General features: G+C 41.7%; 1 protein-coding gene across 1 annotated transcript in view; it reads left to right on the top strand.

Annotated features, from left to right (window-relative positions):
- Window positions 1–508: 508 nt before the first annotated feature.
- The window catches only part of strc1 (stereocilin 1), a 29,135-nt gene continuing 9,155 nt past the window's right edge, over window positions 509–20,488 (top strand). Inside the window, exons 1-26 of the mRNA XM_061813396.1 lie at window positions 509–1,124; window positions 1,206–1,230; window positions 2,517–3,837; window positions 3,910–4,689; window positions 5,400–5,465; window positions 5,567–5,677; window positions 5,789–5,943; window positions 6,531–6,717; window positions 10,538–10,653; window positions 11,659–11,788; window positions 11,990–12,172; window positions 14,237–14,275; window positions 14,360–14,530; window positions 15,070–15,210; window positions 15,522–15,580; window positions 15,739–15,874; window positions 15,975–16,063; window positions 16,170–16,305; window positions 16,408–16,604; window positions 16,749–16,842; window positions 17,120–17,291; window positions 17,421–17,596; window positions 17,714–17,869; window positions 18,691–18,833; window positions 18,946–19,094; window positions 20,308–20,405. Of these exons, the coding sequence (XP_061669380.1) occupies window positions 509–1,124; window positions 1,206–1,230; window positions 2,517–3,837; window positions 3,910–4,689; window positions 5,400–5,465; window positions 5,567–5,677; window positions 5,789–5,943; window positions 6,531–6,717; window positions 10,538–10,653; window positions 11,659–11,788; window positions 11,990–12,172; window positions 14,237–14,275; window positions 14,360–14,530; window positions 15,070–15,210; window positions 15,522–15,580; window positions 15,739–15,874; window positions 15,975–16,063; window positions 16,170–16,305; window positions 16,408–16,604; window positions 16,749–16,842; window positions 17,120–17,291; window positions 17,421–17,596; window positions 17,714–17,869; window positions 18,691–18,833; window positions 18,946–19,094; window positions 20,308–20,405 (5,646 nt within the window). The remainder of the gene's footprint in view (window positions 1,125–1,205; window positions 1,231–2,516; window positions 3,838–3,909; window positions 4,690–5,399; window positions 5,466–5,566; window positions 5,678–5,788; window positions 5,944–6,530; window positions 6,718–10,537; window positions 10,654–11,658; window positions 11,789–11,989; window positions 12,173–14,236; window positions 14,276–14,359; window positions 14,531–15,069; window positions 15,211–15,521; window positions 15,581–15,738; window positions 15,875–15,974; window positions 16,064–16,169; window positions 16,306–16,407; window positions 16,605–16,748; window positions 16,843–17,119; window positions 17,292–17,420; window positions 17,597–17,713; window positions 17,870–18,690; window positions 18,834–18,945; window positions 19,095–20,307; window positions 20,406–20,488) is intronic.

Raw genomic sequence — 20,488 nt, forward strand, 5'->3', positions numbered from 1 at the left:
CACACATTTTGATAGCGACCTCGATTGGATATCGTGCCTGCCGTCAGTAAACACAATATATAGGTACTGGCACATTAACACAAAGTATATCGCTAACCTAAATATAGCACTGACGGAAATATGGGTCTTCCTTGAAATTGCAACCAACTAAAAAATAAGCATGGAGCCAGTGAGCAATAAATGATCAGAGGTACTGTGATGTGACTGATTTCAGAACTGTAGAACTCAATCCTACTATAACTTCTTTGAAAATTTTTGACCGTCTCTAAGTAACCTAAGTAAAAAAAAAAAAATGGAAACTAGGTATTCCTGAGTGGAAATGTTCTTCTCCATGCAAGATGTATAATTTGAAAAATACAGCTATACTGTGCGCCTGTGGTGACCTATCATCTGTCAAGTTTAGTGAGTCATTACCAATCAATTTAGTAGAGAATGTTTCCTTATATTCCCAGGGATTGTAAGTGATGCCAACCAAGTGAGTTTACAACCCAGACTAATCCAACGAAAGATGAGCTGGCCCACCAGTTTAGAAACCGACATCTGGACAGTTATCCATCAGATCCATTACTTGTCTGGTGAAAATAAAAATACTCGCAGCACTGAAACCTCCGCCACAGGTTTGAATACATATAATGATGATTTGACAGATCTCGATGCTGCCTTTCAACTACTGCTAAGTGATGGGTTCATGGATGACCTCCCAAAAACTGTAGTTTGCATTTTATCTGAGAGGGTTGATTGTGGGGTGGAAGCAGAGCTGACAAAGACAGTTTTTCAGGAGTTGGGCCAGCCGCTGCTGTCGTTCTTATCGTCTCTGAGATCCCAGACATGTGCCCCCCTGACTGATGCATCAGATGCAGATCTTCACAGATTGGTCAGTGCTTACCTCAGATTGGGAGAATCAGGAGCTGCAACATTGACCAGTTTGCAACAGTTGTTTTTAACCATTTTTGAAAGTTTCCCTCGATCTGGGACTTTTGTGAATGTAGTGGTGGATGCAGCCATTACTTATGTCTCAAATACCATAGCAGCATTAATCCAAGTACCAATGGACTATGTCAAAGTCGCACTGCAGTTTGGAATAAGAATTCCATCTTTAAATGAAAAAGAGAGCTGTGAGCAAGGTAAAGTCCATCAGTACAGTTTTGGCAATATTTCACTCATGTGTAACTCATCATCAATAATCCCTTTTTTTCCCATTTTAGGAAACCTCAAGCAACTCATAATATGGTGAGTGATGAGTACATTCCGCTAAAATTTGCATTTAGCTGACACTTGAGCTACACAGTCTGCTGAAATAAAATTTCCAAAACTGTCTTTATGTAAATAAAAAGTATTTGATATGCACCAAAGTGTTATGGGTACTTGAACAAATTTTATTGTAATAGTTTCAGCAGTGGAAGCACAGTGATGCAGCTTCACAGTTATGAGGAACAAGGTTTAAACCCAAAACTCGCCTGTGTGGAGTTTGCATGTTCTCATCGTGCCTGGATGGGTTTTCTCCGGGCACTCCGGTTTCCTCCCACACCCCCCAAAACCATGCAACATTAATTGGAGACTCTAAATTGCCCCGAGGTGTGATTATGAGTGCGACTGTCGTCTGTCTCCATGTGCCCTGTGATTGTCTGACAACCAGTTCAGGGTGTACCCTGCCTCCTGTCGGATGACAGCTGGGATTGGCTCTGGCAATGTCGCAACCCTTGTGAGGATAAACACCTTAGAAAATGGATGGATGGATGCATGGATAGTTTCCGCAGTTTTTTTTTTTCAGTTCTGCTAGTAACACACCAGCAATGTATCAACAAAAACGGGCAAAAAAAAAAAAAACTTTCAAATGTTTCACGATACAACGTATGGGGTGTAGTTTGTAGTGTTGCGACGCTGCACTACATAATATCCATCCATCCATTTTCTCTGCTGCTTATTCTCACGAGGGTCACGGGAGTGCTGGAGCCTATCCCAGCTGTCAACAGGCAGGAGGCAGGGTACACCCTGAACTGGTTGCCAGCCAATCGCAGGGCACATCGAGACAAACAGCCGCACTCACAATCACACCTAGGGGCAATTTAGAGTGTCGAGTTAATGTTGCATCCAAATTCCACATGGGTGAGTCCGGGATTGAACCTGGTACCTCAGAACTGTGCATTGCACTGGCATTCCAGCTGCGCCACTGGGCCGCCATTACTTAATACTGACAACTATTTCATTTAATGTAGCTAAAGGTTTTCAAACACCAATCACAGTGATGCCTTTTTGTTCTACACTACTGTAACAGACGACAATCTCAATATTACGTGAACACACAAATTAATTAAAGGGAATCTTTTAGATGCTTTTTATTTTGGGTGCATTTAAATTGTGTCCATTATTTTAGATTTTGTTATGATTTTTATATGTATATCTCTAGTGAAGTAATGCAAATATTTTCTAGAATACAACTGACTAACATTAAATTCTCTTTTTACAGTATCCCATTATATAGTATGTATATAATGTGTTGCATCTGTCTTGTTTAGGGGAATGAACCATAATGTGAGCTGGTCCTTCACCAACTCATTCATTGACATCCTTTTGGACACCCTCATGACTCCAGAACAGTCTTTGTGCACATATCCAAGTCCAGAATGCCAGAATCCTCCCAACCTCAGACACAGTCTTCCAGAGGCAGACACTTATAATAGCCATGACATGCTGCTCCGATGTGATCGCCAAGATCTGTCTGAGTTCAATGATACACTTTGTGCTGAAATTCTCTATGGCTCAAGAGCACCAATGTCCGCATCCGTGCTTGTCTTGTGTGAGGCACTCAGCTCGCTCAGTGTCCGGCAAGTTGAGCTTGTATGGAACAATATGTGCTCTGTTATTCAAGCTTTTGTGACATCAGACTGCAATGTTGGAGACACACAAAGGTTTTCTGTTAGCAGCCCCACATCTCACCGAAAAGCCAGAGAAGCGCCCAACCTCCAACAGCTTGTCTGCAACTACAACAGCTGGTTAGAAAACCAGGTGGTGGATGCTATCCTTGTCTCTTTGTGTAGCGACAATGAACGGGAGGAGTTTGTGAAACATGTGTGTAATAATGCTACACTAATGAGGAAGTTGGTTTCAGACCGGATGAACAGTTGGTTGTATGGATACTGTGCAAATTCCACAGCAGACCACAGCTATCTAGCAGGTCAGTTCTGTCTCTACCAATTGTGGATTGATCAACCTACAGTTTCGGTAGAGTCACACCTTCTGGGGTTCTGTATGAGCCTGGACAGTCCAAGACTTACAAAGCTTATTTGTGAGGACACTAGCTTTTTCACGTTGTTATTCTCCAATACAGAAAATGTGCAGTTCATGCCAAACTGCACCGTTATGCCAATTCCACCACAATTTCCTGGGACGGATCCACCTTTGTCACAATCTTGTCACTATGCAGAGTGGCAAGACGTGATGCAGATGACAATAGATGTTTTGGCGCAGTGCATACGCAATGATCCAACAGATTTTGCAGAGAAGGTTTGCGCCAACAGAACCTTTCTTAATAGACTCTTACGTAATGAGGATAATGTCTGGCTTGAGGATCACTGCAGCACTGCTTTGATTTTTCCACCCACTCCGGCTCCAGAAACGTTTCATATTTTGGACTGGTGCGACTACCACTCCTGGGTGAATCGGCTGGTGGACGATTCAGTGGTCGCTCTATGTTGGCAGCAGGACCAGCTTACTTTCCAGAAGAATGTCTGCTTTGAGGCAGCTTTGTTGAGAAAGCTCTTTCAGAACCCTCAGAACAGCTGGCTAAAAACTGTGTGCGTAGATAAAGAAATTGAGGAAATAGAGAGTATACCACAGGTGTGTATTTTATCTGGCTCATTCATATTTAAAATGATTGGATTGAGTTTCATCATATTTTGTTTTCTTTAGGTATGCAAGTACTCCGAATGGGCTCACCCCATCATTGTTGACATAACTGAGTTGGCTCTCTGTGCTGAAAGGGACCCAAAAAATTTTGCCTCCAAAGTCTGCTCCAATGAGACAGTACTGCAGAACATGATGGCTAACCAAGACAACACTTGGTTGATTAAGTACTGTGCAAACCATTCAATTCTGGGTGAGGATGAAGGAGAAAAGATAGGATTCTGCCCTGCAGAATGGTGCCAGTATTCCACCTGGAGTACATCCTTCCCGGACACAGTGCTTTTGACTCTCTGCTGGGAGCATGATCAGTCCAACTTTGTCACATCTATCTGTTCCAATCCTAGTCTTCTTTACATGATTGATCATGAGTGGGTGAGCACCATGTGTGCAACCTACACCAACCACTCCACCTCTAGTAACAAAACCTCTGAGGATCTTTGCTTGGCCAAACAATTGGTCAGGCACTTCAACTGGACTTGTCCCGTTGACTTCACCGCAGCCTGCCATCCTGGGGCAAGTCAGGACACGGTCATGCACTTGATTATACACTGCTGGGCAGACAGTCTGAGGTCCAGGATAGAGCATCTGGTGACTCCATCTGCAGCAGCAGTGTTGGAGCAAGCAGTCACCACTTCTGTTGTAGTCTTGCTCGCAATAGAGGAGATCCAGAACACTTCTCTGCATGTCACCAAAAACATACGGATTAATGTCCTAGACGCTGTCGTTCGTTATCTCAAGAGGGAGAACAACTTTGACAAAAAGAGGGTCTTGCTGCAGTGTTTTGGGGTAAGACTCTCCCTCTTTCATAATTTAGGTATATTGCTGAAATTATTCAGAACCATCATTGTACCAAAGAGAAGTTGAATTGGTTATACATTGAGATTTTGTGTCGATTTTTCAGTTCTGGATGCTATGAAACTCTATGTGTAAGATAGAAGTTACAGTTTTAGTAGTTGTTTTTACACAATGTGTTAATGCGGAGTGAGTCACTGAGAAAAATGTCCCTAAATAAAAAAATCAATTAAGTACTACTGATGGTTAATACTGTATACATCACAGCATATACAGTATATGCGAGAACAGCATAGAGGATAATGACAGAATCCTGAATGGATGCTTTGTAAGTGCTATAATTTTCTCTTTGATTTGATGTTCTAAATCTTTATGCTTTGGTTTATGGTTTATCATTAGCCCATGTATTTACAGCTATCGCAATATCCCCCCCATGGACTTTTTATAATGACCATTTGACAGTTGTCACTGAACTGAATTACAGAACACAGAAATTAATTAAGCACTATTTTGCTGATACATCTTACAAAAAAATCAACCCTTAAATACCATGCATACATTACAAGCATTGACAATTGAGGCAGGTTTACATTTTTCAGGCTTTCGCAGTGCCATTTTATTTTGCTGGACAAAATCTGTGAGGTTGGTGCAGTATCACGTCAAATGCTTCACTGTGTGGTGGGCTGTGATTTTCTCCTTTGCAGACACTACTAACTAGCTTGATGGAGACAGCCAGAGTTGGAACCAATAATGTATCTGTCATTATTAAGGTACACATATTAGCTACACATTGAACAACACATTCCTTCTTTATGGCCATGTGCTTATAGGTTGTTTTGGCTCGCTTTCTCCCTTTTTTTTTCATTTGTAGGAATACTTCACCATACCATTGGCCGGCCTTCAGTCAGTGCTTAGTACTGCTCACATCACAACTGTCAGGCTGATCCTCCAATACTATGCAACAAACAAGCATACACTCAAGGTGGTTATATTGTTACCCATATGCGATAACTTTGTTCGGCCTTGTTTTCCCACTTTTGCAAGATGCTCCACTCCTGTTGGGTTACAGTTGGTTTTGTTTGTTTGTTGCCAGCTGACTGATAAGTACTTGTCCACCTTGACATCCGTGCTGTTCCAGAGCCATCTTGCAAAGGATGGAAGTCTCTTTTCAGAGCTGGCTCCTCTTTTGGAGGCGGCCAGTCCCAATGACATCATCAGGATGCCTTCCCTGCAAAACAACCTTGATGTGTATGAGAAGCCATGTTTACTTACCACTAATCTTGCACCCAGACATATTGATATAATTTATGACATTTTTAGTCAGCCTACATTCAGATGAACCAAGCATGCAAATAAGGATGGCGTATTTAACTATGTCAACATAACAATGAACAATGCTTTTCAGATTTGTATTGAATGTAAAATGTAACAAAAATCTTTTTTATTGGAAAATGAGGACGTCCTGGAGCCAATCCCAGCTGACTCTTGGCGAGGGGCGGGGTACAACCTGAAGTGCTGTTTTTTTTTTCCTTTTTTTTTTAAATGTGACTTTAGGAACATCACTGCAGGATACTGAGAACTGTTTCTATGTTCTAAATAAAGAAATGCTCACATGTTGCTCCATGTTGTTAAATAGTTGCAAAAACATTTCTCAGTATGATACAGTAAAATTATACATTACCGGAAATAAATATCCATTATTATACATAGTTATACTTAACTAACTGTGTCAAAGCTTTATTGTCATGATCAGTTTACACTTTTGGAGATTATCTGGTGCTGATTGCTTAATGTCTCTGTTGTAAAAATGAAAATGCACATTTTATGTCTTCCAGGAGGAAAACCATAAACAGCAACTTAGGCCAGATGTCTGTGAATCAGCAGCGGGCCTTTGGATTGTGGTACAGTAAAATTTTACCCCCTTCTAGCATCACTGAAGCTCACCAGTCACTCATTAGGGAGCATGGAAATGTGATCGCTCACCTGCCGTTCCACACTTTCCGACACCTCTTCCCTGCTCAGGTAACAGTCTTCTTACCTGCAACACCACACTAGGAAATATGACGCTTGTCCCAAATGCAATATCTGTTGCAGGACGGACATCATTTCTGATCCCCAGAATTGAGTTTGCATCTTATTATGGAAGAAATACATGCATGTATTCAGAATATAGCTTATCTTAAATACTTGTTCTTTTTTGAAAAAAGTAGACCACCAGGCTGGTCAACTAGTCTTGTCTTTTCCACAGTTCTGAGGTTCTGAGTTTGAATCTTGTCTCTTGCTTTCCTGAGTAGAGATTGTAAGTAAGCTCTCCTTTTTCTTGTGTGTTTTTTCCTTTGAGTACTCTATCTTCCATCCACAATCCAAAAACATGTCATGCTCAGGTTAGACTTGGCCATAATTGTGAATATTTTTTTGTCTAAGCGTGTCCTGTCATTGGCGAGCAACCATCCCAGAGTGCACTTTGCCTCTCACCCAAAGTCAGCAGTTATAGGTTCACCAGCAATCAGAGTTGAGAAGATGGATGAAAAAAGTGTGATTTTTTTTTTTTTTAATGGAATTTTATTAGGGACTCCAATTCTATGGTGTTAAGTCAGTGGGACACAAACAATTTTTAGGTAATACTGTAACTATCTCGAGCAAGAATCATTGCTTTTGTTTTTGTTTTTGCAGGATCAATGTACACAGAAAAAAAAAGACTTCCTCAAATGTTTTGAATCAGTGAGAGATGGAACAAAACTGATAATGCCAATTGTCAGGCGCGTGATAAGGTTTTATGGTGGAGGAGTCGCTTAGCCCCCAGGAGATGCATAGGATGTGAATGAATTAAGCACGCAACCACAAAATTTCGGAAAATCCTAATGAAGACTCGGAAATATATTTTTAATATTTTTGGACAGATTTTAAACAGATGCAATGTTGAATAAAATTTCAAAATCACCCTTAGATTTGTAGTTGTTACAGTCCATTTTTTTCTTAATGCAATACACAAACAGGAAATATTTCTGTTTATATTAACAATCAAAAAGGGGGAAAAAGTATGCACATTAGATGCAAAACTGTATGCAAAAAATGTCACAGAATTAGAGAATAATTTGCCTTCTTGGAGTTAACAATGCAATCAAATTCCAATTCACAGTTGCTGTCGTCAGCTACTTGGTGTTTGAACATGTCAAAGAATACGCTATGTTTTTAAGGCCGGCAAATATGTTTGTCACTATGTTGGGACTCAGATGCTGAGGTGTGTCTTTACTGATCGACATTAATGTAAGATGTTAAATCCTTCCCCTTTGAGATACATTGAAATTACTGAACGATATATAGCATAATCACATGACTTTGGCTCACATCACAATACCTGTTTGCTCCCAGATACTTTTAAAGTCGCAGATTTATATTTTGGGTGTGTATGTTTGACAAAAAATTGATGTACATAAAAAGTAATGAAATAATTTTACCTTAAACAAAAAAGTAATGTTAATTTTGGAGACAAGGTTAGAGAGAGCAGACTTTGATGGTTTGGACATGTTCAGAGATGAGAGAGTGAGTATATTTGTAGAAGGGTGCTGAGGATGGAGCTGCCAGGCAAAAGAGTGAGAGGAAGACCAAAGAAAAGGTTGATGGATGTTGTGAGGGAGGACATGAGGACAGTGGGTATTAGAGAGGAAAATGCAGGAGATGGGCTTAGATGGATAAAGATGACACGCTATGGCAACCCCTAACGGGACAAGCCAAAAGGAAAAGAAAAAGAAGTGATTATTTCGATTGCCATTATTATCAGTAGTTGTAGTAGCATCATCATCCACTGAATGCAACCCTATGGGGCACAAGCCAATGCAAACTGTAGGCCGGGCCCCGTTGGATAAATGCAGAGGGCTGTGTCAGGATGGCATCCAGTTCAAAACTTTTCGAGGTTCATAAATATGAGTTTTCATCCAAAGAATTCCATATTGGATCGGATGTGGCCCGGATTAACATCTGCTACTGGTGCAGTTAACCTACTGGATGCTGGTGGAAAGTTAGCTTCTGTGGGTCAAAGATGAAGTCCAGGTAAAAAGCGGATTCTTAGAGAGAAAGAGAAAAAAGGTGACTTTGAACCTTGAGACTATGACAAGAAAAGCTTGGGAGTTGGTTGACATGATGATTAGGAGAAAGGTTCACGTATTGTGTTCCCAGGAGAACAGCATAGGATGGTGGTGTGTAGGATGACTCTGGTGGTGTGTAAGAAGATTAAGAAGAAAAAAGTAGAGCCGAGAACCATGTGGTGGACGCTGAGAAAGGAAGAATGTTGTGTGACCTTTCGGAAACAGCTAAGACAAGCTTTCGGTGGACAGGACGAGCTCCCCGGAAGACTGGACTACTATGGTCAAGGTGATCAGAGAGTACTTGGGGTGTCTTCCAGTAGGAAAGGGGAGAAGGAGACTTGGTGGTTGAAGGATGGGCAGCTGGTAAGGGTGATTAAGTATAGAGATGGGAATGTGATGACTGGTGTCAGTAGTGTGCTAAATAGATGGAAAGAATACTTTGAGTTGATGAATGAGATGAAGGGAGAGAAATGAGATAGAAGGAAGACAAAGAGAGGCAAGTGTGGTGGATCAGGAAGTAGCAATGATTAGTAAGGGGGACGTTAGAAAGAGAATAAAAAGTATGTGAGGAAGAAATAGTGAGGTTCGAAGACTCTTAATACTTGGGGAGTACAGTCCAGGGCAATGGTGTGTGAAAAGGAAGTAAAGAAACTGGTCCAAGCAGTTTGGGACGGGTGGAGGAAGGTTTCAAGTGTGTTACGTGACAGAAGAGTCTCTGCAAAAAAAAAAAAAAAAAAAGGCAAAGTTTATAAGACTTTGGTGAGGCCTGCCATGATGTACAGATTAGAGACGTTGGCACTGAAGAGACAACAGGAAGTAGAGCTGGAGGTGGCAGAAATGAAGATCTTGGTTCTCTCTGAAGGTGACCAGATTGGATTGTATTAGAAATGAATTTATCAGAGGTGCAGCAGCCAAGGTTAGATGTTTGGAGACAAAGTTAGCAAGAGCAGACATTGATGGCTTGGACTAGTCCAGAAGGGATTGAGTGATTATTTTGGTCGAAGGGTGATGATAGAGCTGCCAGGCAAGAGTGCACGAAGAAAACTAAAGATTGATAGATGACATATGTGGGCAGTTGTTGTAAGAGGAGGATGCAGGATGTTGTCTTTCATAGAAAAGGATGGCACGCTGTGGTGACTCCTAACTGGACAAACTGAAAGGAAATGCAGATTATGGACCGATGACAAATGTGAATTCATGCATAAAGGTCATTCTATAACCTCCTTCATCTTAATTTACACACCCAGTCAACACATGGGGCTTCTTCGTTCAGCTAACAGCAGGTATTAGTGGCATGGACCCACATACATGCAGTTTGTCATCCCCAGATTTATCTGTTTAGGTCCCTACCCCCCCATTTTTGCCTCCATCTGTTTTTCTCAGTGTTCAGATTTTTGGGTGCAGCCAATCCCGAGAAGGCTTATTGGATTCGTCTCTTATTCTAGAATTTGGGGGGTTTAAAACATTGGAAAAACAACAACCAAATCTTTTAGCAGGGATTAAGATTATTTTAGTGGGCGCTGAATCCCTGAAGTGGGCCTTACTTTACTACTGCCGATAGTCATTCTTAACGTGGCAAATATAATACATAATTTCTCATAAATAATGCATGAAACCTAGGGACAAAATGCATGCACTTGTGGGCGGTGGGTATCTATGAAACCATAAAATAAATGCAAATTCATATTGTTGGTTCTTGGGGGAGGGTTGTTCTCCACTGAGTGCCACAGCAGTTTACAGTATTTTTTTTTCCTTAGCTATTAGACGGACTGGATGTATTGCAACGAAACAACCTGACTTCCTTGAAGCAGGAATTTGTGGCACAGAGCATCATTGGCACCTACAAAAACCTGACTTCTCACGACTTCATAAGGTCAGCCACCTGCAGAGACCACTGCAACTCTTTCTACCAGCATATGACTTCTTGACTTTCCTCTTAAATTTATCTTTACTTCAAATGTTGCATGTGTTGTGCTTTAAACTCACCAGACAATTAATGGAGTAAGACAAAAGCTTAATTAGAATTTCATTTTCGATTGATACTATCAGAGAGATTAATTAATTTTACGAGGCAATATATTTACTGTTGGGCGGCACGGTGGCTCAGCTGGAAAGCATTGGCCTCAAAGTTCTGAGGTCCCAGGTTCAATCACAGACCTGCCTGTGTGGAGTGTGCATGTTGTCCTCGTGTCTGCATGGGTTTTCTCCGGGCACTTCGGTTTCCTCCCACATCCCAAGAACATGCAACATTAATTGGACACTCTAAATTGCCTCTAGGTGTGATTGTGAGTGCGGCAGTTTGTCTCTATGTGCCCTGCGATTGGCTGGAAATGAGTTCAGGGTGTACCCTGCCTCCTGCCCATTGACATCTGGGATTGGCTCCAGCACTCCCTCGACCCTCATGAGGATAAGCGGCTAAGAAAATGGTTGGATGGATGGATGGATGGATACATTTATTCTTGAGTCACCAAAGTTGTAATGGTACACTTGCCTCACTTTGCTGGGGGAAACGTAGGTTCCATTCCCACTGAGACGATGATGTAAAAGTGAATCTGAATGGTTGTCCTTGTATATATGTGTCCTGTGACTGAGGTTAAGGGTGTCGTCTACGTTTTGCCTGCAGTCAGCTGGAAGAGCCTCCAGGATCCCGCAACCCTAATAATTATAAGCGGTTTTGAAAATGGATGGATGGATATACAGTGTTTATTCTTGTGGTTGTAGTCTTAATTGGTGTAGACATGCAGTACATTACGAGAAGAGGTTGTAATATTTTGGTTACATTATTTATTGAGAGGGGTGCAACATTAGAAACACACTCATACAATAATACAAAAGAAGTCAACAATCATCAGAATGTTGACTTTGGCTGTGATTTTAGGCTGGGGAGTCTCTCGTGCCTGGCAGAGCCAAGTGACCTCATGTCTTACAATGGCAGCGAGGCCTTCAAGGTAATGTGGGAAGTCATCATGAACTGTAGCAACGACGGGCTCACCTTACCGAGTCACTTGGTTAGTACAAGCCAGAAACCCAGAAAATCTGAGGTGCTCTAATTCATTTGTGTTGTTAATGTTTTCTATATTTTTAACGGTATTCAGTTGTCATCCTTACAGTGCAGTCAAACGTTTTAACACATTTTCTCATGATACTGAATGCGGAGATGTTTCTGTTGGTTCTGTATGTCATGCTTTTTTACCTACTGTTTCTTCCAGACTTCCAGTCTGTTACTGAACATCCCTGAGTTAAAGATCCCATCCTCACTCAGTCCAAATAAACTGGCAGACATTGCAAATCTTCTGCCCTTTGTTGGTGCAACTTTCCTGCTGGACCTCTCCCCCTCACAGCTTCTTGCAGCGCTTCCAGCCCTCAAAGCTGTGTCTTTCAGTCCTGCACAGGTACAGCAGTGCACACAATGTAGGGGTTTCACAGGATGTTGGAAGTTTATACAGTCTGTGCAAAATAGTTTATGCTTTGTGATGAACAGGTTTGTAAGTCACGAAGCCAATGTGGGTTTTCAGTCAGTTTCAAAGTCACTGTAATGGCGCTGATAGCAGGTGGTGGGCGAGGCTTGACTCCTGAGAAACAGCTGAAACTAAGGTTATTGCTGGAAATGGTCTTAAACAGGGAAATGTGAAATGTCAGGTCAGTGTTGGTAAGGCTGATGGGGTACCTTCAGAGGGGGGTAGGCCAGTAAAGAATTCCAGTCAAATGCAGGACCAAGCAACAGGTAAGGGGGCTGATGTAAAGCTTTACTCCAGGCACAGAAAGAGCAGGCTAGGATGAATTCAATGAGTCCATGAAAAGATGGTCCCTTCCAGCCAGTGTCTCCACTCCTCCCAGGCCCAGATGATGGCTAGTAGCTCACAATTCTCCACATCGTGATCAGGTTAAACGGTGCAGTTTGGTGGGTGACAGGGGAGAGAAGTCCCCCGTCCAGGGCTGTAACCTTCTTAGGGAATTGGAGGGGCTTGAGGGTAAGCTGGAGGTGACACGCCAAGCCCTCATGAACAAAAATGTCATCTGCGTCGGAGTCAATGAGGGCTGTGACAAGTGTGTTCCAAAAGGGACCAAGAATACACAAGGGAATGGTCAATCAGGAGGGAGAGCTTGGGGAGGTGTTTGTTTTGCTCACTACGTGTCTCTTGGTTCATGGAGCAATTGGCTATGAAGTAACCTGGCTGTCCAAAATAAATAATCGCTGAGTGAAGCGATGCTGATGTTCCAGGTCATATGAACAGATCTTGCCTAGTTACATGGGCTCCTCCAGTCCAGTAGCAGATGGAGAGGAAGCAGCGGGCTGTTCAGGGTGCGACAGAATGGCTGGAGGCATCGTGCCCATGGACGGTCCTCTATTGCATGTTTTAATTCTTCACTCTTCTGCCCTTTCTAGTTGACGATTGTCAAATTAGATGGGCAATGAGATCAATTCCTGTAGTGAGGTAGGTTTGTCCCTGAGTGTCAGCTTGTCTTTGAGTGACCAACATAATGCTTTAGAAAGAAAAAAAACCCTCTTAAATTGGTGTTGTCCCAAACACATTCACCCGCAACTATTCCAATGTCTATGGTGTACAATTTTGCAGAACTTGAACCTTAGGTGAGGACAAGGAGGTGCCAAGTGGCTTCTCTACCCTTCATGGGGTGGTCAAAAACTTTTCAAGCTTGAATAGGACAGGAATTCTGCCAATGCATGATAACCCATTTGTCAGTTTTTCCATGCAGGAGGTTAATGATAAATGCAACCTTGGATTTATCAGTTTGGTAACTCGGATGTTGTAGGTCAAATACTAATAAACCATTTAGTAGGAATTGGCTGAATGAACCTACAGTGGGTCCCCACAATATGGTTCAGGAGAAGGAACGTTAAGCTATTTGTACAGGAAGATGGGTTGGTCGGAGGCTGTGGGCTTGGCAGAACTGCTCAGGTGGCTCTGGAAGGACAGAAAAAATACTTGTTGTGTGGGGGTATTCATTTCACAGAGTTCTTTATTCCGTCTGCCTATCTGCATTACCTGATCAGTGAGCGCTTCCCTCAATGCTTCCGGTGTTGCTGGGTCTATGATGGCCAGAGTACTCTGTAACGATATGAAATTTTTAAAAATTGGACTGGACCAAAAAGCAGACTGAGTCAGAGGGAGTAGATGGGAGTGATTTACTGTACTTGGAAGCGGCAAGAGTTCTGGTCCCCAATACGGGGGTCAATTTCTTAGGACAGTGCAGGAAGCGGAAATGTAAGAAGGTGTAAATGCTTCATGGTGTTGTTGGAGTGGACAAAGAAGTGGGAGGCATGAGGAGCACTGCTAGCAGGAGAGAACCCATCAGGTTGAGTACAGTTGTGTGTCGTCGGATAAGAACTTGCTTCCGATATCATGATCGACTGGGATGATGGTGAAGGGTTTCAAACAAGATGGTACTTCCAGAAATCTGTTAAGATTTGTGTGAAGACGTGATATGTTTTGCAGGCCTCCATAATTTTTGACAAGTTGTCATCTATCAACACAGTAAGTCTTTTTTTTTCTTCCAAAACAATCTGCTCTGTACTGGTTTGGTTTATCTGACCGCCATTTACTCTTTCCTGTGAGTAGCTGAGCAATCCAGGAAGCCTGAAGGAGCTCGGTTCTATCATCGCAGGAGTAAAGACGGAGACGTTATTGACACTCACATCGGACAGGCTGCTGTCATCGCTACCTGACATGGCCCAACACTCATCGGGCCTCCATCCAGCGCAAGCAAATGCAATTGCCACCAAACTATGGGTACATGAATGAATAAAAATAAATATAACAGGGAGAAATACATTCTGATTGATTCTACATTTTTCTTTTTTTGCTTTATTGAAATTGATCTGATGGAAATTTTATATGCTTTCTTAAGAGTGAGAGTATTGCCAGAAGTACATTTTAATTTAATTTTGTTTATAGTCGTTATGATCCCTCAAGTGGAAATTCAATTTTCCTTTGCTGGAATTGTTTTGAACACAACACAGAGAGCAGACACGCACATGTGGTGTACACAAGTAGGCATTAGAGGGATGCTACCTGCAGAACAATGACTGCACCTCTGAGCTGGGAGGCAGTGCCTGACATTATGGATGCAGACTAGCAATTACAGTAGTTGCAATTTCTAATGCCCACAGCGAGTCCGGATGCATGATCCTCTAGTTTCAACGGCCAAGTCCTTATGATGCGCTATTGCTGCAGGGTGTTTTTTTTTTTTTTTGCTATGCCAGATAACGACTTTGCATAGTAAGGAACCGGGATTTAACACTTTTATGCTTTACCTTTTTCCTAACCAGGGCTATCCAGAGGTGATCTTCTGGTTGGATCATGTTGATCCACTGCTATGTTGCACTCCCCTACTTAGTATCCTGGCAAGAACTCACCTGCTAATGGACAACATCTCCAGTTCAGCCACTAAAAAGTGGAATGTACAGCAGGTTGCACAGAGCTCAACTTTTTTCAGTATTGCTTGAATCAAACGTGGCCACAAACACAAACACCCTGAGTAGATTTGTTAAGATGAGATGTTATGTGTCTCTAATAGTTAATAAATTGTCAAGCAGAGGTGATATTACTATCACTACTCCTGTAAATAAACTTGCTTGGACACAAACAACAAAGATAACAAGTCTTTCTCCATAAGAGTTCTGTTGTTTTTTTTCATCACAATAAATGATGATGGAAACTTCCCACAGGCTGTATAATGTCACTGTAATGCCATAAACTTTTTTTCCATATTTTTTCCTAGGCTAAAGCAATACTTAAAAGTATGTGGAATACTAAATCAAACCTTATCAAAGATTTCTTGTAAGTATTTTTTAAAATGTAATTGCATTTCCACACCAACTGTACAGTGTTTGTACACTAATGCATAATCGGTCGTTTCTGTGTAGTAGACCAGTTTGCGAATATTTTGCAGACTCACAGACCATTCATTTGTGTGTTTGTGATCTTTACACGATCAGGAATCTTGGGATGCTGGGCCAGGGCTTGAGCTGCCAAGTCTTACAGCAGCACTTAAGGGCTGATAACTCACCTGCAGCCTTGAGGAAAATCTTGGCCCTCCTCAGGCAGCAGCCCAGACCTCTGCACACATCATTGGTAAAATGTGGCTAGATATTGACAAAAGAATTTCCTCCCTTGTTGTGTAAATTCATGTCATAGAGAACACAATTTAATGACTGTTTGCTCCCCAATGCAGAAAAGGTGTGTGATCGAGGAGGTCTATAAATCAGAGTTCTTCTCTGAACTGCTTGAAGATTTAGGTGTAGAGATAGCGCTGTATATGCCGTAAGTGTGAAACAATGTTCCCCTGAATAACCATTAATATAATGCTCTAAATAAAAATGTCATCTTTCACAGTCATCAGTTTTGGACATTGTATTTTTATCTGCAGGGTGAGCACTATAAAACAGTTCCCTTTTGGTCTGATGGACACTTTGCAGAAAATGATAATTGAGGACCCTGTTCCCTTTTTCATGATGTCGAAAATAGAACAGCAGCTCCTTGTGGACAAGATGGTGCAGAAGCTGGTCAGGACATTCCCATGCAGAATGTCGTTCAAGCGAAAAAAAGCAAAAGTCTCTCACTTTCAAATGCTGATGTGTTTGTTGTTGCTTGCTTTGTGTCAACAGGGCATGCACACTGGAGTGTATACGGAAGAGGAGTTCCGTTCCTTGGACATTATGGCCACGTTTGTTTCGGAAGAGATTCTGGTCCAGCTGGATCGTACGTTCCTCGTGGACAATCTGGATTTTCTCCAGACGCTCTGCTACAGTAGCACCAAGATTGATATTGTGGCTCAAATGCTGATGGAAGTTGTTGTCTTCGGGTATAAAACACAACATTACAACAAGATATTCCAGTAGGACACGATCTTTGTAGTGTTATTAAGACAATTATTTATTTATTCATTCTTTTTTAAAATTAGATGATATTGCTATTGTGTGTGAGATTTTTTTTTTCCTCCCTCCAGCCCCGCGGTCGAGAACTGGAACCAGACTACTCTGAGTCAGATAGGCCGGTTTATATTTTTCCTTCCTCAGGACCGTCTACAGGATATATCCTTGGTGAGTTTAATGCTGTAAATTTGCTTTTATTAGACGTGGGAAGTAACATTTAGGTCACATAAGTTGCCCTTTGGGCTTTGTTGCATTTGTATTAAAGCACAATTCTTCTCTCAGATCCAAAAAGCCACAGTGAGGTATTTAGATCGTCACTTGATACAACCCATTAGGCAATGAGAACCTGTCATGGTATCTTTTAAGTCCAGCAGGTGTCAGGATCAGGTGGTATCCTGTAAAGCATCAGTGGGTCACCATGTTGATGTACTGTATGTTACAACAGGGTTTGATGACTGCTGGCCGTATCGAGAAGCTGTTCATGAGCCAACGTCAATGGGAACGCAGCCTTGTGGGTCTTCACTGTTTAGATGAGGCTGAGAAGAGGCGACTTGCTGAAAAGCAGCAGTTTGTCCTTCAGTTCTTTCTAGGTTTCCTAAAGATAACTTCTCTGTCACGTAAGCACCGGTTTGGTTGTCCAACCTTTATAAATGTCTTATTTAAAGCAAAGGATTCAACTCCAATTAAATAAGTTAATGTTCTGTACATCATGGATCACCTTTATCCAAAGTTCTATTTTTCAACAGCAGCTTCTATGGTTCCTACCTGTGAGATTCTGCATACAACAGCTCCATTTGCTTGGACTTCAAACAGCCTGACAAGCATGTCGTCATCCGCCTTCACCAATTGTCTGGAGCTGATCGGCCATGACCCCTTTCTTACACTTTACCAACGCAGCCAAGTCTTCAAAAAAGTCAAACAAGTAAGACTCACATGGTCTACTCTCAATCCATCTGTAACCCAACAGTGAGCAGCATCAAAGTAATACTGCTGCTCTGCATTTGTCCTTTCTTTGCTGGCCAATGTTTGGGAAATGAAGATGTTCGGCCCGGTTTCTTCCTTCTCCCAGTCCATCATCAGTCAGATGGGCCGATTGTCACTGGAAATGTTACCAGAGGAAATTAGCATGCTGCGAATGACTGAGATGAGTAGCATTGCCACTATGGGTGCAATCAGTGAGTGGAGCAACAAACAGGTAATTTCTCGGGTACATTAACTTGACTGTTATAGATACAGACAGACTGACATTGTCAGGGCTGTCAAACCTATTTTTGCCATGGTTCCTCTCTCTTCTTTGACTGTGGACACATACAAAAATACGATTATCTAGTATTATTATAAGTACTCTATATACACAAAAAATTGTGTGGATAGTTTTGAAATCAAATAAAAACCAAAATGTTAAATTATGACTCAACTTATCTTAGAAGCTTGCTTGGTAACAAAAATGTTTGCAGTATCTCAATATTATTAAATGTGGAGAGAATTTTCAGATTTTGCAATTTACCAGAAATGAAGTTGACACAGATGATTTGCTTTCACAGCCACATAAAATGATGTGGCAGGCTGGATGGGGCCCATGGGTCTTAAATTTGACACGTGCTGTGGATGGATGGACTACTTTTTCATCCAGAAGGAATACTTCAAAATTCATTTCAAGGAAAAAAAAAAAAATTAAAGCCCTTTCGGGGTCACCACAGCATGTCATCTCAGATGAACGCATATACACGTTTGGCACAATTTTTACACCGGATGCCCTTCCTGACGCAACCCTTCTCAGGGAGTGGAGGCCCCAGTGTGATATGAACCCACAACCCCTGGTTTACCAAACCAGTGCTCTAACCACTGAGCTATGGGGCCTCTTGAGTATTGTATATGTAATATTACAAATGCAGTTGTAAGAAAAGCAAAGCAACTTATACAGCAGATGAAAAAAATACTTTTTCTGTTGTACTTAAGTACAGGGATTTCATAGCACAAGGGTACGGCAGGTCACGAGTCTTGCTTTCTTCCTAGCTGGTTGCACTGTTCACAACAATGTTGAATTCCACCAAGCTGAACCCAAGCCAACTGGACTCCAGCACATTGGTTGCAGTCGGATACATTGTGTGTGGAGCCAAAGCTACAGAAATGAGCTCTTTCAATGCTGTGGAGTTCAGGTCAGGAAATTCACATTTGCTTTTAAATACAAAGCTCAATTTCATCACTCAAGCCCCTGACCCCAATTATTTAAGGTTACTGGTTTACTGTGTCTTCCCCTTATGGTTACAGCAAGGCAGTGCTCTGGCTGGGTCAGCTAAGGCTTGCCTGCTCAGAAGAACAGTTGTCAGCACTTGTTGGCCTGCTTACCCACAGTTTGGCTTTCGGACCCATCAGTTCATGGGGAATGGAGGTCTTCATTGAGATTGGAGTTATTGCAGGTACGCAGTCACCTATGACGCTTGAACGCTATGTTGTTTGAAAACAGGAAAATTCCAAATTTGAACCCCACAAATTATCTGACTGCTCTACTTTATGAACTTAAAATGAATCATCATGATGCTGTTTTATAATAATGGTTCTAATGACTAGTATGAAATATTTTCTCGTGAGTATCCATCCCTTGCCTGTTCCGTTTGTCCTCATTGGGTCATAGGTGAGGTAAATCCTATCTCAGCTGACCATAGGCGAGAGGAGAGGTACACCCTGGACTGGTTGACAGTCCTTTTTGATTCGTATTAAATTCGAAATGTTCCATTTTCATCATTAAATTTCTTTACTGATTGTTGGTTGGGTGAGGTGTGTGGTCTCAATTGTGACATAAGTAAAAATGGTTCTTTGGCCTTTTAAAGGGCTGTGGTTAACAGTGATGAATACAAGTCTTACGTAATATCAAGGTGAGCGAGACAGGTCATAATTACAAACATGACAACAAATACAAATGTCACTCGGAAAAAAAAAAGACAATGCAAATGCAAATACCAGAACACAATGGCATGAAGACGGAACGGAAACGCCACGACATAGGATTCATCTACAACATAGCGACCTTCCGGCACACCGGAAGTAAATTTAGATGCCTCGAACGGCATAAATTCATCCAGGTCATTGGGGATATATATTGCCAATGGACCAACTGACTAAATTGCGAAGTTGCACAAATTTAAACAAACAAAGTTGCAATGTTGATAGTGCATGACAATACAAAAGTGCTAACTTTCCAAAATAGTTCAAAAATAGCTTACTTGCACTTACTTTTCCAACTACATTAAAACTTGTGCAACTTGCCAGGTCATTTTTTCCCCCCTGAACTTTATAAATCCAGGTCATTACAAGGATTGATACATTCAAGGTTTTGAATTGTTTCTTTAGCCCTTGGTGATTATGGATAGAGTGAGTTATTCAATTCTAGTCCCTATTTCACGTGAAGCCTGTTGGTCCATCGGTCCTTTATCCCCGGCAACCCTGACAAATTATACAGGATTCCCAGTGCCCACTTCAGGTGTGCCTAAACGTTGCACTACTGTGGAATAATGTCGTTATGTTGTGGCGTTTGAAATTGTTGTGAATTGTCTCAACCAATGACAATATCATTATATTTCTCTGTCTCCTGAGGGGTTACAGCAGCCTTAATGTCTTTTTAACTTCTTACAGCTGGTCTCCCAGATATAGTCATGTCAGCCTTGGGAAAGGAGCAAATAGATGGAATAACACCTATGGCTATCTCAATGATACCGCCTGATAAATTTGCTGTAAGTTGGACTATTTTTGCAAAATTATTCCTTGACATCATCTATGTGAAGACTGCATTCATCTGATTATTTCGACCCGGCCC

The sequence above is a fragment of the Syngnathoides biaculeatus genome, chromosome 3 (genome assembly GCF_019802595.1).
Source record: "Syngnathoides biaculeatus isolate LvHL_M chromosome 3, ASM1980259v1, whole genome shotgun sequence".
Classification (NCBI taxonomy): Eukaryota; Metazoa; Chordata; class Actinopteri; order Syngnathiformes; family Syngnathidae; genus Syngnathoides; species Syngnathoides biaculeatus.